The sequence below is a fragment of the Eptatretus burgeri genome, chromosome 6, assembly GCF_056783735.1.
Source record: "Eptatretus burgeri isolate ZD-2024b chromosome 6, Ebu_testis_v1, whole genome shotgun sequence".
Lineage (NCBI taxonomy): Eukaryota > Metazoa > Chordata > Myxini > Myxiniformes > Myxinidae > Eptatretus > Eptatretus burgeri.
The window spans coordinates 28,702,050-28,717,108 of NC_140966.1; the positions used below are offsets into that span (position 1 = coordinate 28,702,050).

General features: G+C 43.0%; 2 protein-coding genes and 1 pseudogene across 6 annotated transcripts in view; all 3 read left to right on the forward strand.

Moving 5' to 3' along the window:
- Positions 1-4,766: 4,766 nt before the first annotated feature.
- On the forward strand, positions 4,767-5,970 carry LOC147024444 (uncharacterized; annotated as a pseudogene).
- A 4,401-nt stretch (positions 5,971-10,371) lies between these two features.
- Positions 10,372-15,059, forward strand: part of HYI (hydroxypyruvate isomerase (putative)) — a 52,794-nt gene continuing 48,106 nt past the window's right edge. The window contains exons 1-2 of one of the 5 annotated variants that reach the window (XM_085884400.1): positions 10,372-10,523; positions 10,770-10,984. In XM_085884400.1, the coding sequence (XP_085740526.1) occupies positions 10,786-10,984 (199 nt within the window). In that variant the 5' untranslated portion in view covers positions 10,372-10,523; positions 10,770-10,785. The other 4 variants (XM_085884402.1, XM_085884399.1, XM_085884403.1 and 1 more) reach the window with 4 other exon arrangements.
- Positions 10,990-12,308, forward strand: LOC147024446 (uncharacterized; the record flags this gene model as incomplete). Its single annotated transcript, XM_085886920.1, has 1 exon — positions 10,990-12,308. A coding segment is annotated over one exon (1,104 nt), but the record flags the coding sequence as incomplete, so codon positions are not given.

Consider the following 15,059-nt stretch of genomic DNA (forward strand, 5'->3'; position numbering starts at 1 on the left):
GTGGCAGTTCCCTTTGTTCACCGTTCGACACAGGTTGAGAACCATTGCAGTCTGAACTGCCCTCCTCACCCTTCACCCCTCACCCCATCGATCTACCCCCAAATCAATATCCTTCTCTCCTCACTCCTCCCACATTCCCATAAACCCTTTCTCTCTCCTATATAATCCTCCCTTCTCGATATTTTCTCAATTTTGATTTATTCACAATTTACCTCTACTTCCGTACATACGTAATAAATAGATAGCCATTTCCTGCAACATCTTGTGACATTTAATTGAAACAGAAGTGTGAAATACAGTAAATAAGACTGTCAATAAACTTTAAATGAATATTTCATGATTTTATTTCAATACAGAGTATTATTAATCTGATGTGATGATTGATCAGACCACATGTAGACCCAAAGTGGTTGCAGACATAAAAATGTGATAATACCATTTTCTCAACAAAGTAACAAGAAAGATGTTGTGCAGAACACGATACTTGCAAAATCCACCCACCCCCCCCCCCCCACCCACTAAAAAAAAGTTCCCATGCATACATTAAATTGTCCATTTCATGAAGATTAAAAATGACAATCTTAATTGGATGAAAATTCAATCAGGTCAATCGGATGAAAATTGATTATTTTAAAGATGAAATTTGGTGATTTTAGAAGTTTGACCTTGAGTTGATCTTTGACGTTTTGACCTCCAAAATAGTTGGTTTTCCAATTCAGTGATGCAATATTCAAATCCTGTTCAACTTTCAAGTCAATCGGATGAAAAATGACGATTTTAGAATTATGACTTCAAGATGACCTTGACCTCAAAATCAATAAGCTTTTCAGTTGTGACTACCTATACAACTTGGTGAATGTTTCATGATGATTGGTTTGGAATAGTGACCTGTAGGTGATTGCCAGACAGACTAAAAAAAAAAGAAAGACGTCGTGCAAAGCACTATACTTGCACCATAAAAATAATTGGTGGTTGAATTCAGTGACCTGATTTGCAAATTCTCGTCAAATTCCAAGTCAATCGGATGAAAATTGAGGATTTTAGAAAAAAAAATCCACCAAAGTTGTTGACCTTTGGCCTATTTTGACATCAAAATTAATTGGAGGTTGACTTTAGTGACCTGATATTCAAATCCTCTTCAGATTTCAAGTTAATGGGAAGAAAATTGAGAATTTTGGAAGTTTCACCGAAGTTGTTGACCTTTGGCTGATGTTGATCTTTTTGTCTATGTTGAACTCAAAAATAATTAGGGTTTGAATTAAATGACTTGATATGAAAATCCTCTTCAAATTTCAAGTCAATCAGATGGAAATTGACGATTTTAGAAATGTGGTCGATATTGACCTTTTTGGCCTATTTGGACATCAAAAATAATTGGTGGTTGACTTTAGTGACCTGATATTCAAATCATCTTCAAATTTCAAGTCAATGGAATGAAAATTGAGAATTTTAGAAATTTCACCTCTTGTTGACCTTTGGCCGATTTTGATCTTATGTTGAACATGTTGAATGTTGCCGGTGGATGTCTTGGAACTCACCGTAGGGCAAAGAAGAATTTTGTCTCAAGGGACACTGGATACCATTAGACCGGCAGCCCAGAGACATTTGGTTAGACGAAATAGGTACCAATATCTGACTATGGGAGTGTGCAGGGGGTCACCTGAAATGAACATAAATGGGAGTCTGCTGGGTACCAACCGCTGCGTGTAGACCTGGGGGACCCCCCAAGGAGCCAAAAAATGGGTGCTACATCGATGAGTGAGGTACCACTTAAATCCACCACCATGGTGTGCTCACTGCCATGCCTATATCAACAACACAAATGGCAGACATTTTTCCCACTGCAAAAGGCCTGCCAGACCCCCCCCCCTCCCCCACGAAGGGCCTAAAAAATTGGGCTAGCATAGACGAGCGAGGTACCACTAAAAAATAATGCCAAATGAACAAGTTGAGTTCATAGAGTACAAAATGGGTTACGCCAGACAAATATTCCGCTGCACTACCGGTACCAGACACCCCAAAAATGGACCCCCTAGACACTGCGGTCCAACTAGGTGAGCCTAGATATTGTGGGTACCAGCTGAAACCAAGTTTAAATGATCTATTACACCTTGGGAAATATAAAATGACCTATGACAGAACAATTATCCGCTGCCTTGGGCCTACCAGACCCCCCCCCCCCCCCCAATGGGCCCTTGGGCCCATCTAGGCTAGCCTACATATTAAAGGTACCAGCTAAAACCAGGTTTAGGTGATCAACCACAGCCTAGGGAATACAAAATGACCCATGCCAGAATAATTATCCATTGCGTTGGCCCTACCAGACTCCCCTAATAAGCCCTTGGGCCCAAGTAGGCTAGTCTAGATATTAAAGATATCAGCTGAACCAGGTTTATATGATCAACCACAACCTTCGGCTAATGAATACAAAATGACTCATGTCAAAAAATTAACCACTGCATTGGCCATTTCCACAACAACCCATTTCAATGAGAAAAGAGAGACAAGAGGCTAATAGTAGGTATAAACAGTTGGAGTGTCCTATTTGGCTTTCCATATATTTGGCCATTTGGCTGAATTTGGAGACAAGCTCTCTTTAGCTGCAGCCAAACAATATATCAACACTGGATTGGATGGAAGTTTGTGCAGTCAAGAATCACTGTTTACGGCTGTTTGGGGTAAGTTGTTTTACTTTGCTACATAATATAGTTTGCTATTATAATGCAGGGATATCATGCATGATTCAGTTATTAGTGCTGTGTTGATAATTTAGGTTAAAACCAATGCCCTGGGGCAATGCCCAGAGCACATGGCCTGCAGAGAGGTCCCGTGAGTGACATGATGTGGTTCGGATCAAGTATCAACAACTGCATATATTTAAAAAGCACTGTGGAATCTATGCAATAAACTATGCTACTATAGGTCTAAGTACAATTTAAGCTAGAATATTATGTTATTTGATAGTGCAGTATCTTAACTAGGGATTTTAATTTGGTAAGCTTACAGAGCCATCTCCCGCCTTTAAGAAAAACTACGGAAAGCCGGATCAGACATCCTATAGTATGGACATAATTGCAATGTCAGAAGTGATGCAATGAGTGTATGCTTAAAATATTAAAATCAATAATGTTGTTTATTGTCAGGCTCAATTTGTGCCATTATAGAATGTTTTGTCTGTGGCATGGTCAGCAAATAGTTTGAAGATACTTGTTCTGTACGTTTGATTCATTACATTCAGTTTCGTGTTTAAAATTGTAAGTATGAATTGTGGAACATTTGCAATATTTAGTTACCTTTTATCACAGATCAAGAAGATAATTGCTACAATAATGTTAATTTTTTAGCGATTTATAAACTGATAATTTGTTATTTATGTTTGTTAGGTTTACCTCCCTGAACCAAACTAGTAATTATCGAGTGGACGGGATGTGTACATTATGGAACGTTTGGTTTTGTTAAAGCTCTGAGGGATTTTCTATACTTGTAAGTTATGCAAGATTGTCCACAATTTCTTTGCAGAAGTTAAAATCTGTTTGGCCTATGTAACATATTTCATCTATTAAATAACAATCTAAACAAGCCAATTCAAAATAGTAGAACTGAAATCTAAGAATATTTGTCACTTACTTTATGTTAACACTATAATTTATTGCAGACTGTTACATGTACTACTCAAGATACCTGTACCGCATGATGATCTGATAGGCCACTGTTCATATCTGCAGCAAAAAATCATTACCTTTGCAAGTCACTACAAAAATTTACCAGGTAAATTTACTGTGACTACATTTCTTCTCTGTAATTTATATTGAAAGGGGTTGTGAAAAAAATTACTTCGATGACCTAGGTTTTTAAAGTTTTCTACATTCAAATGGAGGAACAAGCTTTGAAGGGGAGTATTTTTAGTCCACCTTTTTCTCCCATTAATTGCTTTTTAATGCAGTTAAGGCTAAATGTTATCCTGGGCAAATTACCAAACCCAGCTCGTACTCGTAGTTACACATAACAAGAATGTGTAGGAATATTTACTTTTTCTTTATATTGAAAGCCCAAGTTAAATTTACATAAAAGATGAATGTGTACAGTTATGTGGTTATCTGCCATGTGTGACCTGGGCCAAAATGTGTCTCTGAACTGATACCAGATTGCAATGTGCATGGAGGGTCTTGTAAACTGTAATAATCAGTTACCATTCCAAGAGTAAGTTGATTGAGTTTTCACCTGCCACAAATGTGGTTCATGTTTCTTGCAGATAACAAGTCAAGAAGGTTCTGAATTCTACTGTTTATCCTGGAGAAAGGAGGACGAAATTCCAGGTTCTGGATCTCAAATGGTAAGCTCCAATGATTTGCTGCAAAGCCTTATTTTTATACCAATTTGGCTCATCTTTCATTGCAAGATTTTCAAAGGAGTTCCAATGTATTTCTAATAACATGAGACTCGGCTTTTGTAGTTTAGGTTACATAATTGCGATGTTCCTTACAGCCAAGATCGGAAATGTTCAGATTACTAATAGGGCACTCATGTGAAATCCATGTTACATTTTTGAAATTTTATATCAAAAAATTGTGAAACATTGGGTTGAACTACTTTTCTGCTTTGATAAGAGGTTTCAAAACACCATTGTATGTCATGTGTGATTAATTTCATTATTTTACTGTTTTTCTTTTAAAATGTACCCTTTTTCATCATATGCAATTGTATTTCTTGTTTCATATGTGATGTATTCTTTTAGGAGTGGCGCTGTAATGTCTTAAATGTATACTATGTTTCAGGAGACTGATAGTGGGAGTGACAGAGACCAGGAGCCACATGATCAACCCCAGGCCCTCTGCATCATATGCAAAACTTCTGGTGGGACCAACCTTTGAGAGTTTAATGATAAAACATGGGAAGCTGTCAAGAAAGCAGCTGAGGTCAGGCTATAACTAAAGGCAGACAGATACAGAGATGTGACAACAGAAGTCAATTTGCAACCGGACCGAGGCAGTGCATGTTATCACACAAAACCATGCTCCAAAAATTTCACTGCCGTTAAAAAAACGATCAGCTGCTCAGAGCACAGATGAACCTCCTGCTAAAAAGCCAGAGACAAGAGAATGAAGCTCTTTTCCACCAAGTGATTCAAAAGGTTTGCTAAAAGGATCATGCATCTTCTGTCCAAAAGGTAGGAAGACAGTAAACAAGAAAGTAGAGCCACTATCAGATTGTCAGACAAAAGATGGATGTGAAAAAATAGTTGCAGCAGCCCCTTACAGTACCAATGAGCGCATTAAATCATTAGTCAGTGGTGGTATTTATCTAATAGCAAAGGAGGCTCAGTATCACAAATCCTGTCGTCGTGAATTCTTCAAGGAGGTCGAGGGACCTCCTCTGCAGGCAGCACAGGCTACGAACAGACAGCTACACGCAGACACCTTCAGCACTATTGCCACATTTATTGAAACGGAGGTGATAGTAAGTCGGCAGGCAATGTTTGTTTCGTCGTTATTTGACTTGTACAAGGCGGAATATCTTGCCAATGGAGGAACAGAAGGGAACATTGATAGCGACACAACACAGGCTTTGACAAGAAAAATTCAGGAGAAATTTGGTGACAAAATATCCGTCACACTTTTTGACGATCGGAGAGGGAATTTCCTGTACAGTTCGGCTTTATTGGAGGACGACGGAAAAGCAAGCCTGCAGAATGAGAAAGAGAAGCACCAAACCACTATAAGGAGGGCAGCTCCTCACCTAAGAAATGAAATTCTGGGGATGCCGAAATGGAGAACACCAACTCCTACATCTGTTGAGTCCCTGAAGACCTGCTCACCGGATCTCCCTGAGGATCTGCTGTTGTTTTTCAGGACCCTACTCTGTGGGCTTCGTAAATCTACTGGTGATGCTAACAAGGATAATGTGGACAGAAAAGTCATGGCAATGTCATCCGATGCAGTGTTTGAGTGGGACCTCACTCGTCTATGCTAGCCCAATTTTTTAGGCCCTTTGTGGGGTCTGGTGGGTCTTTTGCAGTGGGAAAAATGTCTGCCGTTTGTGTTGTTGATATAGGCATGTCAGTGAGCACACCATGGTGGTGGATTTAAGTGGTGCCTCACTCATCGATGTAGCACCCATTTTTTGGCCCCTTGGGGGGTCCCCCAGGTCTACACGCAGCGGGTGATACCCAGCAGACTCCCATTTCCATTAATTTCAGGTGACACCCAACACACTCCCATAGTTAGATATTGGTACCTAGTTCGTCTAACCAAATGTCTCTGGGCTGCCGGTCGATATTGACCAGGTCGCAGGGCCAGGCTGAATGACAGAGCTGGGCTGTTCAGGGGGCTGAGGTGTAAAACTGTGCGTGCACTAAGGGTGGACAAGGAGGCCTATGTGCAAGGAATCCGTGAGGGGGTAGAGCATCACCTGTGGTCAAGTGATTCTCGTCCTGCTTACAGGGGAATTTGCGCATTGCATTCATCCAAGTCCATCCCTCGATGTACTGCAGTTAGAGCAGAGGGTGGTCGGCTCTTGACAGAGGAGTCCGAAGTGAAGGCCGGTTACTTTGAGCGGTTGTACCAGGCTGATCCACCAGCTGTCGAGTTGGACATCAGGGTTGTTACATTCCCTGTTTCTGACCCTCCAATCAACTGTGGTCCACCTTTGCTTGTGGAAACACAGGCTGCGGTGAACCAGTTGAAACGGGGCAAAGCTCCAAGGATCTGTGCCATCCATGCTGAACTTCTCAAGGCTGGTGGAAATGCTGCACTCGTGTCGTTGCATGCAGTTCTGTGCTCTGCTTGGAACACAGGCATCATCCCAACTGACTGGAAGAGGGGCCTTGTTGTCCTTCTCTGGAAAGGGAAGGGTGATCGCCAAGACTGTAACAACTACCAATGGGTGACGCTGCTCTCAGTACCATCAAGGTCTTTGCTCGGATAATTCTTGATAGGGTTCACCACCATCTGCTTGAGCAACAGCATCCAGAGCAGTCAGGCTTCACACCAAAGAGGTCAACGATTGACCGTATCCTTGCTCTTAAGGTCCTCACCGAATGCAGACGAGAGTTTTGGCAGAAGCTGTTAAATCCAATGTTGATCACTGTAAAGCATTTGATTCAGTGAATCGGGATGCCCTCTGGAGGATTCTTGGTTTCGTGGGGTGCCACCAAAACTGATCGATCTGATGTCTGAACTCTACTCTGGTACTGAGAGTGCTATGATATGTGGTGGTACCATCTCTGACTTATTTCCTGTTGGTACTGGAGTTTGTCAGGGGTGAGTTCTGGCCCCCACACTTTTCAGCACTTGTATGGACTGGATTCTTGGGAGGATGTCGGAGAGATCAAGCTGCGGTGCATCGTTTGGGAATGTCAAGATCTCTGACCTTGATTTCACAGATGATGCAGTCATCTTTGCGGAGACTTTGGATATCCTTTTGGGGGCCCTCGAGGTGCTGAATGAGGAGTCGGAGCCGCTGGGACTACGGGTTTCCTGGGTTAAAACTAAGATCCAGGCTTTCAATGACATCTTGGATGCTGCTGTCCTGTCTTTGCCTGTTTGTGGTGAGGATGTTGAGGTCATGGAGAGATTCACTTACCTTGGCAGTGATATTCATGTCTCTGCTGGCTGTGAGTCAGAGGTCAATAGACGTCTGGGTCGGGCCTGAGGAGTCATGGATTCACTGGATAATGGAGTGTGGCGCTGCCGGTACCTGTGAGGGAGGACGAAAGTCCGAGTCTTCAGGTCCTTGGTGCTTCCAGTCTTGCTCTATGGATGTGAGACTTGGACTCTGACAAAGGATCTGAGATGGAGACTTAATTCCTTTGGTACCAGGTCTCTTCGGAGAATCCTTGGCTATCGCTGGTCGGATTTTGTGCCCAACGAGCGGTTGCTGAGAGAGACTCAAATGAGATTTGTTACCTGCATCGTCCATGAGCATCAGTTGCGGCTGTATGGACATGTGGCTCGTTTTCCTGACGCTGATCCTGCTCATCAGATTCTCTCAGCAAGGGAGTCTTGTGAGTGGAGGAGGACAATGGGCTGACCATGTTCCTCGTGGTTGCAGCAGGTTGATCGTCATCTCAAGGAGATGGGGATGGGCCAGGCATCTGCCTGGGGGATGGTCAGACGGAGGCCCCTGGAGTACCGGCCGAAAGTGGACGCAGCAACGCGCTGCTCTGGCGCATGCTCCCATACCTGACCTGACCTGACCTGATCTTATTGTCTCTGTTGACATTAAAAAAATAATGGGTGGTTGAATTCAGTGACATGACATGAAAACTCTGTTGAAATTTCAAGTAAATCAGATGAAAATTGATGATTTTAGAAATCGGCCCAATTTTCACCACCTTGAGACCTCAAAAACAATTGGTGGTTGAAATCCGTGACCTGACGTGCAAATACTGTTCAATTTTTAAGTAAATTGGATGAAAATTGTGGGTTTTACAAATTGCACATAAGTTATTGACCTTTGGCTGATGTTGACCTTTTGACTTTGTGACTTTGAAAATCAATGGGCCTCTCGCTCATGACCAACTCTACCAGTTTGTGAAGTTTCGTGAAGATCGGTGGAAAATTGTGACCTGTAGGCGATTGTCATACAAACAGACGAATGAAAAAAAATCATTCATAGAGTGACACTTGGCAAAACGGAACGGCACTCGGTTGAGAGCGCACACCTCTGCAAAGCTGAACAGTTTACATGTATCCCACTCATCGGTCACATCTGGATCTGGACCTTATCTAAAATTGTCCTTGTCACCAAGCCAACTCATCCACCCAGTTTTGTCAAAACTCGTCCACAACTCTTTGAGATATCATGACATACATAATTTTTGGCCCCATCTCTCAATGGTGAAGAATGAGTTGAAAAACTCTCGAATCCGTGTCTGGATTCAGATCTTCACCAAAATCAAATCAATTAGTTCTTTTCACACACCCAACCTGTCCACAAATTTTCTTGTGAATCCATCTATAACTTTTTGAGATATTGTGCTATCTATCGTTTTTGGCCCAATTTCTCAATGGTGAAGAATCAGTTGAAATTACATAATTCTTGTATCCAGATCTGGATTTGGATCTTCACCAAAATCGAATCATTTCTTCCCGCTGGCATTCCCAACCTGTCCACCAAGTTTTGTGTGATTCTATCCATAACTTTTTGAGAGATTGTGCTTTATATAATTTTTAGCCCAATGGTAAAGAATCATTTTAAAATTAAATAATTCTTGTATCCAGATCTGGGTTTGGATCTTCACCAAAATTGAATCATTTCTTCCTGGTGGCATTCCCAACCCATCCACCAAGTTTCGTGTGATTCTATCGATAACTTTTTGAGATATTGTGCTTTATATAACTTTTAGCCCTATTTATTTTTATCCCAATGGTGAAGACTGAAGAATCAATTTAAAAATTAAATAATTCTCAGATTAGGATCCGGATTCAGATCCTCACCAAAATTGAATCATATCTTCCTGGTGGCATTCCAAACCCATCCACCAAGTTTTGTGTGATTCTATCCATAACTTTTTGAGATATTGTGCTTAATATAATTTTTAACCCTATTTTTGTTTTTTAACCCAATGGTGAAGACTGAAGAATCATTTAAAAATTAAATAATTCTTAGATCAGGATCCGGATTCGGATCTTCACCAAAATTTAGCGTTGCCATCCTTTGCTCATCACCTACACACAGAAACAATTTCAAAACGCTTGCTTGAAAACTGTGGACAAAAATCGTGTGCCAAACAAACAAACAAACAAACAGGCAGACAAACAGACAAACAAACAGACAAACAAACGGAACAGACGAACATACTTCGCAGAAAATATAGTTGACCGACCAAGACACTGCGAATCTTTGATTTTCATAACTAATTAATGCAACGTTCAGATATCCAGTGCTTCTTCCTTTGTCGCAGTGCAAGGCTGTGGGCTGGCATCATTGGTTGAGGGCGCCACTGTGCCGCTGATGCAGTGCCCTCTGTGGGTTCGGGAAGACATTTTGAATTTGCTTCTGGTGCCGGCGATAGCTCGCCTACTCTTCAGGAAGGACATCGTGGGATCTTTAACGTCCACCAACTAATTCCGGCAGACGGGACGGCCGGCTTAACGTCCATCCGGTGAACCCCCCCTTCCTCTGAATCACCAGGATGGCAGTTTAAATGAGATGTGCAGTTGAATGACGGAGATTAAAACATTGTTAGTTGCCCGCGACAAACAGGTGTTTTGTTTATTTGAATGGATACAGTATTGGAGTTAAACTTGGTACGTGTAGTTAGTGAAACCGCAGCGGAAGTGGGATCAAGGACCGAATGAAACACGTGCAAGATAGAATGATTAAACTACAGAGGCGGGGAAAAAGTTTGAATGATTTACAGAAGGATTTAAACAGCTTCAAAAAAAAAAAAAAAATTATGACGTATAAATGACGTCACGGCTCGTGGTCGCGTGTTGCCGTTTCCTTTGTGCAGCAGCTTCGTGTTTACCTGCAGCGAGACGCGCTTCTGCGTTCTGTGCGAAGTTGTAACAATATAACAGGTATGTCAAGGTGGTGTATGGTGGCGCGACGAGGGGCTCGGGTAGAGGGCGGTCGAGGGATGGGGAAACAAGTTTGTGGGTAAGAGCGGGAAAGTTTCTCGAGCTGTGCCAAATGGTTTCGGGTGAAGGCGAAGCTCAACAGTACGTTTCGGGTTGGTAGTCGGGAGTATGGGGTATAAACCATGGATACACAACAAGCCGTTTTAAATCCCACACTCGGCTCCTGCTCCTCCGTCCCGACCGCAGGACGACAAACGGTGCGATGTGCGCGCTTCGTTTTGCCGCAAACGTGTCATGGCTCTTCCTGGAGGAAGCGACGCTGGCCCGCCGCCTGCTGGCCGCGAGGAATGCCGGTTTCGATGCAGTTGAGGCTGCGTGGCCTTACGAGCACCCAGTGAACCATGTGGAGCAAGCGAGGAAAGAGGCCGGCGTTCGGGTGGCACTGCTCAACTCCCCGCCCGGTACCTCGCCGTCACCTTCACCTCCTCTTTCCTCGCCGTCACCTTCACCTCCTCTTTCCTCGCCGTCACCTTCACCTCCTCTTTCCTCGCCGTCACCTTCACCTCCTCTTTCCTCGCCGTCACCTTCACCTCCTCTTTCCTCGCCGTCACCTTCACGTCCTCTTTCCTCGCCGTCACCTTCACGTCCTCTTTCCTCGCCGTCACCTTCACCTCTTTCCTCGCCGTCACCTTCACCTCCTCTTTCCTCGCCGTCACCTTCACCTCCTCTTTCCTCGCCGTCACCTTCACCTCCTCTTTCCTCGCCGTCACCTTCACCTCCTCTTTCCTCGCCGTCACCTTCACCTCCTCTTTCCTCGCCCTCACCTTCACCTCCTCTTTCCTCGCCGTCACCTTCACCTCCTCTTTCCTCGCCGTCACCTTCACCTCCTCTTTCCTCGCCGTCACCTTCACCTCCTCTTTCCTCACCGTCACCTTCACCTCCTCTGCCCTCGCCGTCACCTCCTCTGCCCTCACTTTCCTCACCGTCACCTCCTCTGCCCTCACTTTCCTCACCGTCACCTCCTCTGCCCTCACTTACCTCGCCGTCACCATCACCTCCTCTGCCCTCACTTTCCTCGCCGTCACCATCACCTCCTCTGCCCTCACTTTCCTCGCCGTCACCATCACCTCCTCTGCCGTCACTTTCCTCGCCGTCACCATCACCTCCTCTGCCGTCACTTTCCTCGCCGTCACCATCACCTCCTCTGCCGTCACTTTCCTCACCGTCACCATCACCTCCTCTGCCCTCACTTTCCTCGCCGTCACCATCACCTCCTCTGCCCTCACTTTCCTCGCCGTCACCATCACCTCCTCTGCCCTCACTTTCCTCGCCGTCACCATCACCTCCTCTGCCCTCACTTTCCTCGCCGTCACCATCACCTCCTCTGCCCTCACTTTCCTCGCCGTCACCATCACCTCCTCTGCCCTCACTTTCCTCGCAGTCACCATCACCTCCTCTGCCCTCACTTTCCTCGCCATCACCATCACCTCCTCAAATGCCATTTACCACATTGATTTGTCCATTATGTACAACATGTGAACATCTTTTTATAAACCCATCAAACAAGTAATACAGTACATGTGCATGACCCTTTGATTTATTTTATTGTATTTGTTTGTTCACCTTTCACATCATTGATTGCATGTTTTATAATCGTACTGCTTTCTTCATCATTTGCATTTTCTTTAAACGTTTGATGTTTGTCATATTTCATCCGATTTACCGTTGTTATTACTCGTGACTTGATTGTTGCTTGTTCTCTCGCCTGTGATTTAATTCACTGAAATGCGACCAGAATCATAATTATATATATATGTATGTATATGTATATATGTATATGTATATATGTGTATATATATATATATATATATATATATATATATATATATATATATATATATATATATATTACACGCGAAGTGAACCGTGGTGTTGAGCAATTGGTTCATGTCTGTCTGCAAACTTCAGTTTTGCAGTAGTTTGGCTCTGAATTTGTCCCGAACGCACATACACAGAGGATTGAGAAAATATCTTTACTCTGTCTGGCAATCAAACAAAATAGAAAATTATTTCAAGCAAGAAATTTACTGTTTTTAAGGATGTCATAAAGGACATAAACAACAGGCATGAAAAACGAATGAAACGTGTTCAATTCGGTGGTGAAAAAGACACTGCATCAACAGTGGTAAACTTCTGTATTTTTTTTTTCCTACCACTTAAAAAAAACTTTAAATTGAATTATATACTTGAACATGAGAATACAAATTGCCTTTTTTAGTACTTTCAAAAAAAACCAAAAAAAACCCCCTTTGATTGGTAACACTTGGAACATAATACAGCAATTTACGTCATTACGAACAATCAAATTTGCCACGAGTAGGCCTCGTCCATTCCTTGCTTCTCGAGGCAGCATGGGGTAAGGTGTTCGAGAAGTGTTTGGTTGTTACTTGGTGAAATAATTTTGCCAAGTATGCTGGTCTGTTGCGTCTGTTTGTCACAATTTTTGTCCACAGTTTTGAAGCAATTGTTCTGAATTTTTTTTGTGTATATGTAGGTGACTGGCCAAGGACAGCAACACACATTTTTTTTTTTTTTTTTTTTTTTTTTTTTGGGTCTGGATGCGGATCTGGATCTGAATTTTTAAAGTGATTCTTCATCATTGAGAGATGAGGGTAAAAACGATAAATACCATGACCCCGATATTCGCGGGGGATACGTTTCGGGAAAACCCCACGAATGTTGAAACCACGACTGTGGGGCCATTATTTCATTGGAAATAGGTTGGGGCGGGGGGGGAGAGATAGGTTCTGGGGATTTCATGACCCGCGAAAATTCCGTGAGTGTTTTGTCATTGTTACAATGGAAACAAGAGGGATAACGTTCCTGGTTCAAAGGGGAAAGTTAAAAAAAAGTTTTTGACCATGAATGCACGATTACAGTTTCATTAAAGAAGCTTACAAAAAAAAAAAAAAAAGACGACAACATTAGGTACCGTTACCAATTTAAGAATGCATTTTAAAGTCTCTTGACCATACCGTACTCAACCACAAAACAAACAAACAAACAAACAAAAAATCATCATCATTATTGTCATCCTATACCATTTAAACTTTTTCTTAAACAAACACAGCACACAAAACTTTGCAAAATGAAGATGCGCAGTTCATGTCCGTGGGGTGGCCAGGAGCGTTGTCAAGCAGCAGGAGTACCTTGAACGAAACAGTTGTGGAACCAGTCCATAAAAAGTTCAGATGTCACCCATGCCTTCTCTTTTGCCCTCCAGTACACTGGCAGCGCCTGCTCTTTTTTTTTTTTTTTGTTCTTCAGCGCACGTGTGTTCAGGGAATGGTAGAGCACCATGGGCTTTATCATGAAGTCCCCTTTGGCATTTGCGCAGAGAAATGATACCTGGTCCTTTGTGGCCTTGAAGCAGGCTGTTTTCCTCTCGCTTTGAGTTGAGCGTTCTGGTCGACATCCTTTTCCAAAACAAGCCGGTCTCATCAGCGTTAAAGACCTGCTCTGGCAGGTACCCTTTCTTCTCAATGAGGCTCGTGAGTTCTGCAGGGAAGGCCTTGGCTGCGTTGTGGTCTGTGAAGGCGCACTCCCCTAAGAGTTTGACGTGTGCATTGTGGGTATCTGCGGGAGGGTGAAAAGTCTGCGCATTATTTGTGGCGGATTTTATGTGTGATACTGTATTCGGCAGCTGATGATAGATGTGGTGAGCGGTGTCATTGTGTAATTGGTCAGCATGGGGCTACCAGCGAATTACACGAATAGATATACTGAACATTTCCATTCTTTGACTCACAGGACATGTCTTTCATATCTGCAGGCAGGTTATGGTGAGCGTTTTAAAAATGTAACGGTTCAGATGGTGCTGTTTGTAGCAAGACGGTGATTTACACGAAGATGCGCTGAATGTTTCCATTGTGTAATGTCGGTATATGGTGACCTGGTGATTACTGGATACATCAATAGATGCAGTTCATGTTTTCATTCTGAAAGTAACTCACGGGTTATGGCATCGTGGGGAATGACGTGTTACATTGGTGAAACATCCCGTGTAACTTTATGCCGAGAAGCTACAATACAGTATGTTTAAAGTGCACATGGTAAGACGTCCCGTGAAGCTACAATGCACGTACAGGAAGCAGTTCATGTTCGTGGCTCATGGAAGATGTTTTTTGTGTGCGTACATCCAGCTGCTTTGTGCGTGGCTCGTGGAAAATGTGTTTTCGAACGGTGTTATGCTTGTGGCTCGTGAAAAAAAGAAAAAGAAAAAAATCACCGTGGTTACGTGGGGCAATTTCCCGCGAATGTAGGAGCATGTCAAATTATCAACTGCGAATATACGGAAACCGTGAATGTCGGGGTCCGGGTGTATAGCACAATATCTCAAAAGGTTATGGATGGATTCCAACGAAACTTGGTGGACAAGTTTGGGTGTATCTGCTGGACAGAATGGTTTAAAAAATGATGGTTGTACTCATGGGGTTCACGGGAAAGTTTTATCCATTTAAAACTGAATCGTGGACC